Raw genomic sequence first — 16,760 nt, forward strand, 5'->3', positions numbered from 1 at the left:
AAATTTAGAAGTCTTCTGAGTTAGCATACTCCAAGTATTAATTGGGCATTGTCTTCTATATTGCATTATTCACCTAAAGCTAAAGAAACGTAATTGTGTTTTCTAAATTTTGAATCAGTTGATCTTAGATGTTGTTAAAATGTCTTGTATTCTTTGGACAATTGTCTGGCGGCTTGATTGAAAAAGCTTCATTTTTTATGAAGTATCTTTTTAGTCTTTTCTCATAATAATTCTAAGAAAACTGAATATAACCAAATGTCTATGGAGAAATTGTTTTCCTTTTTGTGCAAAAATCCAAGTCATATATAGTTAGACATATTTACAAGCTCAGGTTGTGTTTAAAATCACTTCCAAATGTTTTGTTGGACATTTAATTTTGGTTTCAGGTGACTAATGTCATGAATTATTTTTTGATGGTTGAGAAGAATGTTATCAAATTCCATGTATTTGCGGAGAATGTCTCTTAATATTGTTCATGTTATTATCTTTACAATTTTTTTACACAAAAAAGCAAACAGCTTTTTTCCTTTTGCTCTTCTCCAACAAATTACAATTGCTATCATCACAAAATTTCCAGTCTGGTTTCCACCAGTCTCCTTTCTTCTTTACTGTTCTGATTCTAGTGCTAGTTTCTGCATCTCTTCTCGATTCCACATCCGTAGTATGCCTCCTTTTTAAAATTTAAAATTTGTGTATACTTATTTTTAATTAAAAAATATTTAACTATATAACAATGACAACAGTAAGGATGTCAGCTTAATTACCAATTACAGTGTATAAAGAGATCGTCAGGCTGCCTGCATCAAGCACCTTGCAGTGTTACCTGAGTGCCTAAGGCAGAAGCATTTAAACTGAATCAGTCTGTTGATGCCAGCAGGATTGGCCACGGGTTTCTGTGTGACGCTAGGGAGGACACATGCATCTGACAGGAGAACTTCAGTTCAGAATGGTTGCCTAGGTGATGCAACAGTTAAAATGGAAGGCACTTACACCAAAACAATGAAGTTGTGTTTCACAGAAACGTATTTTGTACCATTTCAAGTTTTTAAACTTAAACTAAGTAAAAGTAAATTGAATTAAAAATTCACTGCCTGGGTCCAATTATAAGTGCTCAACAGCCACATGTGACTCTTGGCCACAATATTGCACAGGTATGTAGCCAGGAGGAACTTTTGCCCATGTGCACCGGGAGAAGGTTCTATGAGTATGAGACAGAGGATGATGATGACCTCAGACTGGGGCAGTAGGGGTGGGATAAATGTAGTTATTGTCAAGCTTGTAGCTTTCTTATTTTGCCAGGTTGTTTCTTGGGTGTTTATAAAGTTTAAAAATAGCTAGCTAAATAAGAGCAATCCATCTTAATAGTTTGGAATATATCCTTCAAGACAATTTCTATGCAAATACTCTCTGTTATCTACCTGTCTATATAGCTATGTATACACTTACACAAGAATGTCCTCATATTCAAGTGTCTTCAAAAATATACACACACATATGGGTACATACACAAGTATGCACACATATACTCAAAGGACACATAAATAAGCTTTTATTGAACAAATAGGATCACAGTATTCTCTTTTTGTGGGACTCAGATGGACAGTTTTGATTAATCATAATCCTTAGTACTTGACACCTTTATCATTGATCTTAGAATGTTTACAAAATTCATGTTAGAATTTTTACTAAATTCTAAAAATAAATTCTAGGTATTTTACCTGTATGTGCATACCTGTACAAATCACAAACATTCATAGCAATTTTTTTTTTGCCATTCACCTTCCTCAGTTGGCCTTTTTTCCCTGCTTTCCTTTTCTCCGAGGATCGAGGAGGAACCAAGGCTCCCACATAAAGGTGCTTGTGATAAGTTAGCAGCTGTACAGCACGAAGCAGTTGATCTCCCCACCACCATGCCCCCTCCCCTCAGTGGAGAAGGTTTACTGCAACAAAAAACTCACAGTAACACTGTTTAGCAAGGACTTTCAAAAACAGCCCTTTCTTATTAATGCCTCACCTTTTCTTGCATGTGTATCTCACCATATTCCTCTGCCTTTGTGTTCAGTGTCTTGTTTCATTAGGAAGCAAAGACATTTAAAAAAAATTTTGGGACTGACATTCCTTTTATTATTAGCAAAGTGACACTTTTCTTTGTAATGAATGTAAAATTTTAAACTTACTTTAATAGTGTAATACTTTTTAAATGGCTCTCTCTGAAGGCTGTTAACTGTATTAACTGTTAGGTATAAAGTTAAAGACATGATCGTTGTTGCCCATGTGAATTAGAGGACTGGTGACAAATAGCAGAAGTAAAATATTAGGGTAGAGTTAGAGATTATCATTGCTATTACTAGAATTTCAAAACTCTGATTTCATTGTAGAATTACCAAAGAAACTTTTCATATAACCATAATAACAATGGCGACTATGACTTCCCTCATTAAAAATATCCCACAGTGCTCATTAAAAAAATCCACACATCAGGCAGGTCTCCGTTTCTAAGGAAGGCAGTCACATCTAGGGTTGAATAAATAACCTCACAAGATGTTTGGTTACTTGTCTGAAAGCCTTGCCTCCTTTGGAAAGGAGAAAGAGGAAACTGGTAGAAGTGATTGTGTGTCTGATCACTGGCTTCAGCTTTTGTTCATTGACTTCTAATCCTGTCCTTTGGTGGTGTCACATTAATATTAAGCAGTCCTTCGATGTGTGTTCTTTGAAAACAATGAGGGAATTGTATCCAGCTTGCCAGGTAGTTGCTGGGCATCCTCTCCTCAGCAGGCCGGCATCCTCCTCTGTTCCACCCACCCTTCCCAGACCCCACAGCATACTGCCGGAGTCTATCCGAATACTGTTCTTCCCAGGGAACAGCAGTCTGGGATGGGAGGTAATTAAAATGGTAAAAATGCCTCTCTACCGAAGCAAGGGAAAACAACATAAAACTCTCAGGACATTTTAAGTGGCGAAATGCAAAGTGCCTCTTAGCAGATAGCTTGTTAGGATGAAAAGAAGGAAGGGAGAGAGAAAGAAAAGAGAGAGAAGATGACGGGAAGGGGAGGTAAACGGAGTCAGTAATTCAAATTTGAGAAATGACCTTTCTCATCAGGATCTGATGTTGTAACCCTTCTACATATATGTTCGGTGGGTTAAGTTAGAGCACTATGTGGTTTCTTGAATGCAGGTAATATATGGGAATTAATAGTGATGCTTCTATCAGGTACTGTTTTATTTTTCTTAGTGAAGCTAAAATTTATTCCTTAATATTTTATGGCTCTCAGTTCATTCTGATACACGGTATATTAGACAGCTTGGGCTGCCATAACAAAATACCACAGACTCCGGGGGCTTAGATGACAGACATGTATCTCTCACAGTTATGGAGGCTGGGAAGCCCAAGGTCAGGGTGCTGGCTGACTCACTCTCCCTGGTCACAAATGGCCTCCTTCTCACTGTAGCCTCACGCGGCCATTCCTCCATACATGCTTGTATCTTTTATAAGGCCACCACCCTATAGGATTAGGACCCACTCCCTTATTACCTCATTTTTTACCATAATTGCCCTATCCCCTAAAAGCCTTGTCTCCCAATACAGTGACGTTGAGGGTTAGGGCTTCAACATACAGATTTGGTGTTGATGATGGGGGGACGACACAGTTCAGTCTTATCATATGGTCTTAGGATAAATGTTTGATTATTCCCTTAAATGATAACCTGGGTTAAGAATTGAGTTTGTTTACTGTTTTGGTTTATATAATTAAGTTCATTAGAGCCTTAAAGAATTGTGATATAATGAGTTATAAGAAATACATATTTGGTCTTCATATGACCAAATATATATTTCCCAGGTATATTTGGTCTTTATCCACAGTTCCTGAAAGCACTGCAGTCTTAAAGGTGAAGCAGGTGTTTGTCATGTTAATGAGAGACTTTTGGACCCCCACCCAACAGCAGGGGCTGGAGGCTGAGTCTGGCCATGGCCAATAATTTAATCAATCATGACTATGGAGTGAAACCCTCACAAAATCCCCTGAGGAGACCTTTTAGCTCTCTTTTTAGCTTTTTTGCCTGCTCTGCTCAGCTGGATCCTGCTTCTCAGTGGGAGAGAGTTTCAAAGCTTGGGGAACCAGATCACCTTCACATGCCACCAAGCCAGGCCTCCTTTCTTGGGACCTTGCCCTACGTCTCTCTTCATCTGGCTGTTAAATTGTAACGTTTACAGAATCCTTTATTAAACTGATAAATGTTAAGTGTTTTCCTGAGTTCTGTGAGCCCCTCTAGCAAATTAATCGAACCTAAGGGGGAGGTCGCGGGAACCTCCAATCTGTAGCCAGTAGGTCAGAAGCACAGGAAACTGCCTGGAGTGGGAGGTCTTGTAGGACAGAGCCCTTAACCTGGGAATCTGGTGCTGTCTCCAGGCAGATAGCATCAGAATTGAGTTGAGTTCTCTGACACCCTGCTTGTGTTCGAGAATTGCTTGGTGTTAGGATGTGTGGGAAGACCCCCTCCCACACTCATAACACATTGGAATTGGGTCTGGGAAGCCGAATGGAGTTATACTACTCTTAGTGCTTTGTATAATATTGTTACTGTTCTACATATATGTAGGGAAGAAATGCACCACTGCACTTGGTGTTGGAAGAGTGGGAATCGTAGAAGCATACATATCAAAGGAGTAAAATGCGTGGAACTATGGAGGGCCATGAGATTTTAGAGAAAAGCCATCACCTTTGGGACAACACCTATTATAGAGGAAAGAAATGCGGGAAGATGCCCTGTCTACCCCTGGGACCTGCTCCTTAGCGTTGCTGCTGACTTAGGGCTCCAAAGCCTCCCATACACACACCTAGCACAGCCAGACTCACGTTGTCATGATGGCCTGTACTTCTATGCCCTCCTTCCTTGATCTATCTAGTTTTCCTGTGCCTTAACTGCTTTTTGGAGTAAGGCAGGGGACACACACGACCCTCTTCACCACACAGCTGACTTGAGATTTTCTTCTTTGCTAGACAGACTGTGAGTTCCCAAGGCTCATCGAGTGCCTGGATCATTTTAGACACATAAAAAGTAGTTAATGATTCAAATGAAAGATCGATTGGGAATATTAGGAAGGGGACATTTAATCACTATCTATAAAAATAGGGTTTTAACCAGTACCTTTTAAAAACAGGGTTCCAAAGAGTAGGGTTCTGGAAGTTGAGCAGACAGGGCTTTGTGTGGCATCACCAAAGCCATGGATATGGATTTCAATTGGGTTTCAGAACAAGCTAGGAATGGGGGATAAGCCTGGAAAGTTCTGTTTGAATCAAATGCCTGAATGCCAAGCTACAGAATTTGGAATATACAGAAGATCTGAAGAATTACTTGCTTTTTCTTTGCTGAGGTGCTTGTGTATGCCGCAGCAGAATGTGGACAGCTCTTATTTATCTGAATATTAAAACATGAAAAATGTCCCATCAAGAATCTTTGAATTATTCTTTCTCTTTTTGGGCCACTCTTTTAACCTGATTCCTGCTTGTTAGGATGAAGTGAGGGGGAGAAAGGAATGGAGATAAAACTGAAAGTTCATTTAGTTCCTTTGTTCTTAGATATGACATAGACGAAGAGACTAATATTAATTTATTACAATCAGAACTATATTGCTTTTAGCCAGAGGCTGTTTTAAGACATGGGCAAAGAGTAGGTTAATTTAATTTTGAAAATACGTTACAAAGATCAAGGCGATACAAAGTTAGACTAGATTTCTGAGTGGAATCATAAGTAACATTGAGAATTAGCTTTGTAAAAGGAGTAATATGATAAATATACCACCCACAATCTATTAACCAGTGTCTAAAGTAATTTTGCTCTGAACTTTAAAGCAGAAATGCAATTAATGAGTATAATGGCTTTTGAAATCACATATGGATTGTATTTGTCCAGAGTTTTCTTTTGGTCTGATCAGTCCTCAGAATCTATAATATCATAAATACCATAAAACATGCATGTGCTAGATTCAGAGAAAGAGTTTCAACTATTTTCCACTTGTCTTCACCAATATATAAAGGGAAATGGAGACATCTGCTGCTAGCACTTACAGTTATAACGTGCCAACATGGAAACACTTATAATAAGGTCTCTGCCTATAGCTGCCAAATTTGTTATTTATTTCATTTCTGTCCCTATTATTGTATCTCTCCAGGATTCTTTAAAAGTGAGGTGATTGTTTAATTAACAGATAATCATTTTCCAGTGTGACTTATTCACGCATGATGTAATTGTTAATACATGATGTACCTAACCCATGTGTGTACACAGGCACTAAACAGTGACTGGGTTAACTGGGAACGTTGATTTGATTAAGTGATCAGATTATCGATAAATTCTGTCCTTTATTTCTCTCTAATTTTTTATAATAAAGTAAAATACATACATATTTTTAAGAGAATCCATGCCTAGAGAAATATTCATGAATTTATCCTCTTGGTACATTATATTCTAAGAAACATTTTGCTATGATGATAGTGAATAATAAATATGAAATGATAATGGAACTTTTTATATCTGCCATTTCATTTCATCAATGCAAAATTAGCAGCCATAATGGGAACCACCATCTGGGAGATGTTTTAAGCAGCTCCATTTAAATTCCTTCTGGAATTTGACAGGCACGAGTTATAAGAAAAGATTTGGAGAGAGTGGCCCATTTAAAAGAGAACAAAGTGTTTTAGTTTGGCCCAAAATAACAGTCTTCTAGGAGACATATGTCTTTACTCGTGGGGAAAGGTGACACTTAAATCCATCTCCCAAAATGTTCTCATCATTTTATCTAGCCTTGGCACTCTGGCCTCCCTGACCCCCATCATCATGTTGCCTTGGAAAATTTCCAGTTGTCTCTTTAAAATTGCTAAAACCACTGGAAGGACCCAGCAAAATTATCATACTATAATGTAAGCAACCTAGAAGTGACAACATGTGCCTACCTATATCTGCCTTGGCAAGCCGTCCCCTCCATGGGCCTTACTTAGGGCATATGTGGAGCAATAGATGCCTTTCAGAATTGAGTTGAAAATCTTAAAGTCCTAGGCAGGTCCTAGGCAGCAGAACCATCCGGACTCTCCATTTCATTCATCCTCCATAGCACTGGTTCACACTTAAGTCTAGCATTACCTTAGAGTTAACTGGTTATGTGTCTGCTTTCCTTCCTTATCACTGTGCATTCTTTGTAACCCTGTGTCTACTGCAGTCCCGAGAAGACAGAAGGCATTTGGTTTCAAGTAGAGTGGAAGAGGATAGATTTGGAAGCAAGCATATGTGGAATCCAATCCTAGTTTTATCTACTATGATTTTGGATTTTGTTAACCTTTCTGAGCCTGTATCCTAAAAACAGTCTCCAGTAGCCATTTCACAAGGAGCTGGGAATCAAACAGGTAATGGATGAATAGCCCATTGTAGACTCTGAATAGTCTCTGGTTGTTAGTCTGTCAATGCTAATCCTCTTAAGGATCTTTGTGTGTATCAACTATGCACCTGTCAGGTCTGTGGAGAGCTTAGAGATTAAGATAGACAGCTTTCTCCTCTCAGGATGTGAATAGTCTGACATTGTGATTTTTCTGCTAAATATTTGTTTTGGTTGGCTATCAGGCTTAAACTTGGGTGGACCCGTCATTAAATGCATTGATTGGTTTCTAGCCTCTTGTTTCTTCGTGTGGATCCCCTTATCCTAAGGATGAGAGTACTCGGTTCCATATGGCACCTGGTCTTGGTGGCTCAGTATCAGCACTTTTGCAAACTATTTGTTCTCTGCTGCATTGCTAAGCCTCAAGAGTGTTTCCGAATTACAGAAGTGATGATGTCATATCCCAGCAGAATAAAAATTAGAAAACCTCCCATCCTAAAATTACAGTGCAGCATACTTTGTTATTACAATTAGGTAACCATGCTTTATGAGGAAAGGCAGCTATCTCTGGCCCACATCTCCCACTCTGGTGGGAGAGACTGTCCACAAGCACAGTATAATGCTAGTGTATAAAGTTCTACAATGGGAGTTTGAATGGAGTTCTTGACACAGAGGGGATTATTACTAAAACTATTCCCTGGTAGAGCCAGAATATGCCTTGCAGAGGAGGCAGCATTTGAACTAGCATGAGCTAGGTAGGAATGTTGGATTTTGTCAGGTAGAGACAAATAATAGGTATTGTAAGTGGTTAGAAAAGCATGTGCAAAGGCCCAGCTATAACAGGGTATGGCAGGGTGGGGAATAGCTTTAGCCCTGCAGTTCCACACCTCAAGAGGGGGTATGTGGGGATGGATGGATGGGGATGGGGAAGGTGGAGAGATAAGGAAGTCAGATACATTGGGTCCATATTGTAAAGGACCTGGTGTTCTAACTCAGGAGTTTGAATATCATACTGTGAGCTGCCAGAAATATACTGGACGGCTCTTAATATCTCTGGATTAAAAAAACAGCACATGAAATAATTTGTATTAAAGATCTAGTGGTTTATTAGGAAAGCAGTGACTGACTAGTGTGAGTAATGATCTTCTGAACCTAAGGAACACAAGAACAATTACAGTCCTGAGGGAGGTAAGCTGGGGTCTGGGTCCCTGTGGAAAGAGAGGCCGTGGTCACAGTGCACTGGCTGGGGCCTGCCCTGGGGAGGCTGGCCACACCACATCCTCCTGCATGCCCTGCCATGACCACTGTCTGGATTTGTGTTTTGCAGTTCCATGGAGAATGGGAGACCTCCTGATCCCGCAGACTGGGCTGTGATGGATGTTGTCAATTATTTCCGCACAGCAGGATTTGAGGAACAAGCTAATGTTTTTCAAGAACAGGTAACTTGGTCTAGAGAAACACGTGATGTGCATGATTACCTCTCTTTCCCACAGTGGGTGGAAGAGAGTGAGGAGGAAGAGGTCCTGAGAGCGAAGAGGGGCCAGTGAGGCTCTGCATGTCTCCATATCACATCCTGATCACACCAGGCCCTAAGAAACAGGAGGGAAGGGGGAAGAATGAAGGTGACATGAGAGTGATTCCTTCCTCCCAGAGGAGAACCTACCCCTGAGCCATCTGTGGCTGCTGAAAGGGAAACTAATGCTCCTTTACTCCTGCACCTTCTGAAAGACAGAACAGTCTGGCCTTTAACACAACACATTAGAAGGCAGCTCAAAGACATGCAACACCATCTGCTACTGGTCTTTGGCACTAGCTGAGCTATTACACCTACTCCAAATTGCTTGCCAGGTGCTTAGCAAAAAGGTGAAAGGAGCACAGGATTTAGAGTCAAATCCTGTTTCTAACTCTCTGTGACCCTAGCCAAGTTACTACTTCTCTCTGAGTATTGGTTTCACATCTGTACCATGAGGCTGCCGATGGCTAACTCTGTAGGGTGGTATGGTGAGGCCTGAAGGACCATGTGCACAGTGCCTTGGAGGGGCCCTGGCAGATGCTGATGCCCTCAGTGTTGATTCCCTTCCCTCAGGTCCAGGGTTGGTACTGGAAAGAGGAAGGAGCAGGGGCCTTCCTAGTCAACTGGGTGATTCCTGACTCCATGTTTCAGGCTGGGCAGCTTTCTAGGGATGGGCTCATGGGGCTTTGACCATGAGGCAGCGAATTGGGGAACATGTGACTGCAAGACCAGCTCTGTAGGGAAGCACAGAGTTCCTACCTCCCTGTCAGTGATGGCTGCAGTTTTCTAAGCATTTAATTTACTTTTCTAATATTGTAATATAATTGAGAGAATTATAAACTGAAAAATATGTGTGGATGCTTCTTTCCCATCCTTTTAGCCATCTCTGATTCTCTTATGCTAGGTTTGAAAAGGGGAACTTTTCTAATATCAAATATGCCAATCTCTAGTTTTCCTTCAATCAACATTTCCTTCCCTATACATACATATTTTTGCTAATTTGGAAAATTTGCCAAAATAACAGCTTAACTCACTTCATATCCACCAGAATAGCTAAAATTAGAAAGATTGATAAGTCCAAATGTTTACAAGGTTATGGAACAACCACACTCTCCTCCATTGTTGGTGGGAGTGTAAAATAAACACTCATACTTCTATCCCATGATCCAGCAATTTCATTCCTAAGTATTTACACAAGGGAAATGACAACCTGTGTCCACAAAAGATTTGTACAAAATTGTTCTTAGTAGCTTTATTTATAATGGCCACAAACCAGAAGCCTAAGTGCCCATCAATAGGGGAATAAATATGTAAACAGTGGTGTGGTCACACAATGCAATAAGACCTAGTAATAACAAGGAATGAACTACTGATATATGCAACCATTTAGATAAATCTCAGCACATTATGCCTGAGTGAGAACCTTACACAAAATTGTTCATATTGAATGGTTCCTGTCTTAGTCTGTTTGGGCAACTCTACAAAAATCCCAGAAACTGGGTGCCTTACAGACATTTATTTCTCACAGTTCTGGAGGCTGGGTAGTACAAGATTAAGACAGCTGCAATCAGGTGTCTGGTGAGGGCCTACTTCCTAGCTAGCTGTCTTTCCATACCTTCACATGGAGGAAGGGATAAGAGAGCTCCCCGGGGCTCCTTTTATAAGGGTGCTGTTCTCATTCATGAGGGCTCTGCTCTCATGACCTAATTATCTCCCAAAAGCCCTATCTCCTAATACCATTACCAAGACCCCTAATGCCGCTTGGGGATTAGGTTTCAACATAGGAATTTTGTGGGAACACATTCACATTCAGATCATAACAGTTCCATTTAGGTGAAGGCTGAAAACAAGAAAACACATCAATGGTAGAAAAAAAATCAGAACAGTGATTGCCTCTGGATAGGCAGAAGTGGTGAATGACTGGGAAGGGGCCTGAGGGAACATTCTGGGTGATGATAATGTTCTCTGTCTTGATAAGGGCTGGGCTACAGGTATATGTATTAATCACTGCATATGCACATATATAGGCAAATGAGTCAGGTTTGCCCATTAAGTAGCCTATAAATTTTATCTCAAAAAGAAAACTAAAAAAATATTAACAAGTAATGGTATGACAAATGAAGTATTTAGGGGAGAAGTATACTGATGTATATAACTTAATTTGGAATCCATCAAAATATGGACTGACAATTGGAAAGAGGGATGAGTATATAGGTAGATAATAAAGTCAGTAGAAAAGATCTTCATGATAGAATCTAGGTGGTGGGAATATTAGTGTGCACTGTAGTGTTCTCTCACTATATCACTGTAGCATATAGTGTGTATTACTGTAGAGGTACCACTATAATATTCTTAGATTTTAGTTTGGTTTTTAGTGGCATGTCTATTTGTGTCATTGCAGTTGAGTAATTCCCTTCTAAAATTAAATTAAAATAATATTGTGAAAGGCTAACACAAAAGGACTGGCTAAAAGGTCTCTTGACCAGATTCCCAGCTTCCCAAAAGCGTTTCTCAGATTGAGCTTTCGCTCAGACTCTTGAGGCAGATGTCCCAGGTTGGGGAGGGGGCAGGGTGGTCTTTGAGCCTTCTGGATTCTGTGTAGGACCTCAAAACAGACCTGGCCTGCTCTGAGCTTGGCCCAGGAGCAGGCCTTTCCCTCCAGGGATGACATCACTCTGGCACAAACGACACCGGGAGGAAAAGGGAACAAACTCTTCCAAAGCATTTCATTCAGAAGTCCTTCAAGTGGGGAACATCATTTTGCTACTGTGTTGAGCCCAACTCAGGAGCCTGAGAAACAAATTCTCAGGACATTTGAGTTTTGCAAGCATGGTCTAGAAACTTGAGTTCCTTCATTCTCATGGAAGGGAGTTGGCATAAAGGAAAGAGTCTGTCTGCCTTAAATTAGTGTCTGGAAGTGATGCAAGTCTTCCTTCTGCTGTGAAATTCTCCTTGTCTTTCTTCTCATTAAAAGAGGTAGAGGGTGAGAGGGGATCACTGGCCAGGCTCAGGCTGATACGACAGCTGCTGCAGTTTTCATGAGGGTAGAGGGTCAGGACCCTCTACCACGTTAACCAGCATCTCCTGTTGTCATGCCTCAGAGGCCCTCAGTGTTTCACCCCCAAGGACCTCCCTGGCAAGAAACTTCAAGCAGTTAGCAGTCACTCCTTAAGTTCATCCCAGATGGGAAGAGATGCAGGCCACTCCCATCCAAACACATGACCCTTCCAGGCACATCTTCCAGGTCATAGCAGCTGAGAAACAATAAGGGCCACATCCTTAAATCTAAGGGAAAGCTTTGCCCCGCAGGCATGGAGAGGATCCCCTAAGCCACCTCAGGAAAGGACGGGTCCGGGAACGGGAGCACAGTTGCCAGTGCTGTGGGGAGCTCAGTCTCATGGCTGAGAGCTTGTTCTTTCTCTCCCTGCCATGTGAGGGTAAGCAAGAAGGCAGCCATCCGCAAGCCAGGCAGAGGGCCCTCATCCAGTGCCCGGCCAGGTTGGCACTGTGATCTTGGACTCCAGTCTGCAGAACTGTGAGAAAGAAATTTCTGTTGTTTGAGCTACCTGATCTGTGCTCTCCTGTTGGAGCAGCCTGAGCTAAGACGCGGACACTGCTGCTGGACATGTCCCCCGCCAGGTGGGCTGACTCTCAGGAGAGTGCCTGTCTTTGTGGTATGGTGTCACAGTGTGTTACTGGATATCCTTTTGCTATAGCAACCACACTCAGCTGGGGCTTTCTAGCAGCATGGCCCCTTGGAAGATGTTGGGCCACTTAGTGAGATACGTCTGGAGGGGAGGAATGGTGTCCTGTGGTATATATGGAGAGGCAGCTGGATTTAGGGGTGCATAACCTCCTTCTCTCTGTGCAGGCACACTGCCACATGACAGTTATCTCCACTAATTTTCCCCCTGGTGCACTTATCTACATCAAGTGTTCTTCCGGTGAGCCTCTTTAAGCCTTCTATGTGAGCCCCAGCTACAAGCCAAGAGATGTCACAAGGGAAGGTCCAGCCCCCCACTGGTGACCCAGTGTGAACAGTGTGTGTGGGGGGTGTTGTATTACTCTTCTGGCCAATCCCTTTTTATGAGCCATGATGCTGCTCTTCTTTGACTCACTGGCTTCATTAGCTTAATGCCTCAGAGGGTTCCCTGGCCTGTAAGAGCCCGAGGAAGTGGGAGTCCCTCCTTGGAGAAGGCCGTGACTGCAGCCCAGTCAGTACTCTCTCTCTCTCCCACAGATGCCGTGATGTGGAGGCTATTTCCCCAAGGGCCTTTGGGCAGGTAGACCTCTGAGGCTGTGGCAAGAGTGGGAGACATGACTCCTGGCTTGTTTTCTCCTGACCGACTCATGCTCTCTGGATGATCCTGGAGAATTTGCCTTCTAGGACTCAGATTTCTATAAAGCGAATATTGATTTAAACAAGCAGAACATTGCTCGAGCTCCTGCTTGAACAGTCATGTTATCTTAGAACCAGCCCTCATGAAGTGCGCTTCCAATGTGCAGCATAGGGCACAAAACCACTTGAAATGTTGTGTATACACAGTTGAATTTTTGTGAGTGGATGACAGAAAAATCAGCATTGCCCATGGATATGGTTGCCTGGTTTTCAAGTCAAAGATACTTCAAGAATTTTACTTTTCTAAGAGCTTTAGTATTTAAGAGGGAACCTTTTAACCTTTTAACCTCATTCAAAAGTGTCTCCACCTTCCTCATACAGAACATTAGGAAAAGGTTTACTTTGTCCAACTTGAAAGGGAAAATGAGCACCATTCTCTGGTGTGAAGCCATCTCTATTGACGGTGGAATTCTCACTGTCCAGCACAGCAGCTTTACCATGTGAACCGGACTCTTAACAGCAGGTCACAAAGGCAGTTCTGCCACCTCTAGTGTGTGTCACTTCTAGGTCTGTGTCTATCTGACTCACATACTCAGACTCTACATGGAGAAGATGGGAGAGAGAGATCTGCCTTCAATCAATGTCATATTATTCATATTGTGCAGATTCTTCAAACTTATAATTGAGTGACATCAGTGATTCTGTTTCTAGAACAATATGTACCACTGAGAGAATTTTTTTCTCAGAGTCTCCTTATAAAATAATATGGAGTTCATGGTGACAAATTAATTTTATTCTAGTTAGCTCCTCACTTTCTCCAACCTCATTAATGAGAACAGTATTTTGCTCTTAAATGCCCAACTGGTTATTTCAGCCATTCAGTTGAAATGCAAAGATTGGCATTCTTGTCAGGTGAGTTATTGCCAACTTTTGATACATTTCTGAGGCCACTGACTTGAAAAATATAAATAAAATTTCTTATTGCTGCAAGTCCCAAGTAACACCAACTACTTCCAAGTGGAGAAGTAAGTGGAGAGACCAATCAGAGCCACCCTTAGCACAGCATCCTTAGTCATGGCCAGATGGATCTCAACAAAGTGACTCTAGGTTGATATTTCTAATTAGGCTTGGGAAAAATCCAGAGTTGGGAAAAGTTTAAGCTTACGTAATTCTAAGAGCCTTCCTTGGGAAGGAAATCAGAGAATGAGGAGTATGAAGCTGCTAAGGCAAAACTTAAGCTTTATGCTAAATCCAGCTCTGAATTAGACCAGTTAAAACCCCACAAATTGGTAATAACTTTTATTACTCTATCATCTTTTTATAATACCAAGTCCTAAAAATATTGAAACTGTGTTGACATCTGATATTTCTTAACAGTTGAGGGCTTCTGAAATGCTTAAAATATTTTATAGAATAATGAAAAGAGGAAGTGGCAACCCAACCTTTCAGACCGTAAATATTGAGAGAAGCATTAACAAGCGAACAGATGATGCTAACAATAAGAAAATGACCAAGGGAACTGAAAGAAAAACTGATAAGGAGCAAACTGTTTGGATTTTTTATTGAAATAGAATAGATTTCTAGAAACCCCAAATCCCAAATGGTTGTTCGTACCCTTTGTTTGAAATGAGAGCAGTTATAAGACATTAGAAGATAGCCAGGTACATGGTGCTTCTTTTCTTCACTTGTTCCATTGTTTCCATAGGTGGTGTAGCTTTTCCTAATAGTCATTCAAATAAATGTAAGACTATTAATGTGAAATAATGCTCATCAATATGAAACCACTGTATGTATAAGAACCATTTGAAGGAAGCACAAAAAATTCCAGGTAGAGGGAAGATCAGATACAAAGGCCTGATGACATGAAAAAACGTGGTTTACCTTGAGAACTCCTTGGAGTAAGAGGTATGGAGCAGGGGGTGCCAAAGACTGAAAGATAAGCAAGTGCTCAGATATTATCTGGTTTGCCTGGCAGAACAGAGACTTTCCCTGAGAGGCACCAGGTGACCAGTTTGGGATATTCAGTGTGGGATGTTTTTGGAAGATCCATCCAGTGGCCGTGTGGGAGGACAAGGAGACGGGAGGAGTCTGCAGCAGTACTGCTGTAATAGCTCCACTAGGAGGGAAAGGAAGAGAGAGATTAAAAAGTCTGGGGGAGATGGTCAGAAGAATTTAGGGGATCACTGGCAGTGGAGGTTGAAGATGTGTCTGGTCTCAGTTTTCTGCTAAAGCCGCAGGACCAAGCTCGCTGCTCACAGCTGGGAGAGGCAGAAGGCTCACATGACTGCCCTTTTCCAGACTGGGTGGTTGTAAGGTAGTGCCATTAACTAGAATGTTTGTGGGAGGTAAGTTTTAAAAGTGGTATAATGAGCACAGCTTGGGACACATTAAATTTAGGGGCCTGCAATACATCTAAGTGGATATATTTAGCAGACAGCTCCGGGGAAGAGTGAGACCCAGAAACAAGGGGAGCCTGCAGCAGTCATAGGAGTGGGTGAGAATGAGGCAGTACTCAGAAGGGGAGGAGAAAAAGGCCAAGGACATCCCCTGGGGAATACCAAGGCTTTTGTTTTTAGAAGGCAACAAGCAAAAGCCCTGTAACAAGGTCAGATACCTCAAAAAGGTGAAGCTCTGTGGGGTCTCTGAAATGCCATGGAGTTTCAGTGGACTTGGGGGCAGGAGTGTGGATGACTGTTTGTGGGAGGAGGACCCTTCCGTCCACGCTGAGGAGTGCGTGGGAGACAGGAGAGCGGAGGAAGAACCAGCAGCGTCATGCAGGCACGAGGTCTCTTTTCTAAGACAGGAGACACTCACACTGGTCTACACGCAGGGAAGCAGCGGAAAGAATGGGACAGATTAAATGCAATGTAGTTGAGGACAGTTAAGTGAAGCAAACTGCCTGAGGATATGGAAGGGAATGAGATTAAAAGAGTCTGGAGGGCTGAGGATTTGGCAGAATTGGAATCCTTATGTGTGGCTGGTGGGAAAGTAAAATGGGGCAGCCATTGTAGAAAAATGTTCAGCAGTTCTTCAAAAATTAACCATAGAATTACCATGTGACCCAGTAATTCCACACAAAAGGATTGAAAAGAAGGACTCAAACAGATACTCGTACATAAATGTTCACTGCAGCATTATTCACAGCAGGAAACAATCCAAGTGTCCATGAATAAATGAAGGGATAAACAAAACGTAGACTATATATACAATGGAATATTATTCAGCCATCAAAAGGAATGAAGTGCGGATACATGCTACAACATAAATGAGCCTTGAAAACATTATGCTAAGTGAAATAAGTCAAATATTGAATGATTCCATTTATATGAAATATTGAAAACAGGTAAATTCATATAGAAACAGAAAGTAGATTAGAGGTCGTCAAGGACTATGTGAGAGGGAGAAGTTATTGATTAATGGGGTTTCAGTTTGGGGTGAAGGAAGAGTTTAAAACAGCGATGACTGAACAACATGTGATTGAATTGTGCACTTAAAAATAGTTAAAATGGCCTGTTTCATTTATGTTTTACCACAGTAAA

At 41.5% G+C, this 16,760-nt stretch overlaps 1 protein-coding gene across 6 annotated transcripts in view; it reads left to right on the top strand.

The window, feature by feature from the left end:
- Positions 1 to 16,760, top strand: part of SAMD13 (sterile alpha motif domain containing 13) — a 49,142-nt gene that overhangs the window by 24,221 nt on the left and 8,161 nt on the right. For all 6 annotated transcript variants that reach the window (XM_037012519.2, XM_037012522.2, XM_073234201.1 and 3 more), the window contains one exon: positions 8,697 to 8,808. In XM_037012519.2, the coding sequence (XP_036868414.1) occupies positions 8,697 to 8,808 (112 nt within the window). The remainder of the gene's footprint in view (positions 1 to 8,696; positions 8,809 to 16,760) is intronic.

The sequence above is a fragment of the Manis javanica genome, chromosome 4 (genome assembly GCF_040802235.1).
Source record: "Manis javanica isolate MJ-LG chromosome 4, MJ_LKY, whole genome shotgun sequence".
NCBI classification, from domain to species: Eukaryota; Metazoa; Chordata; class Mammalia; order Pholidota; family Manidae; genus Manis; species Manis javanica.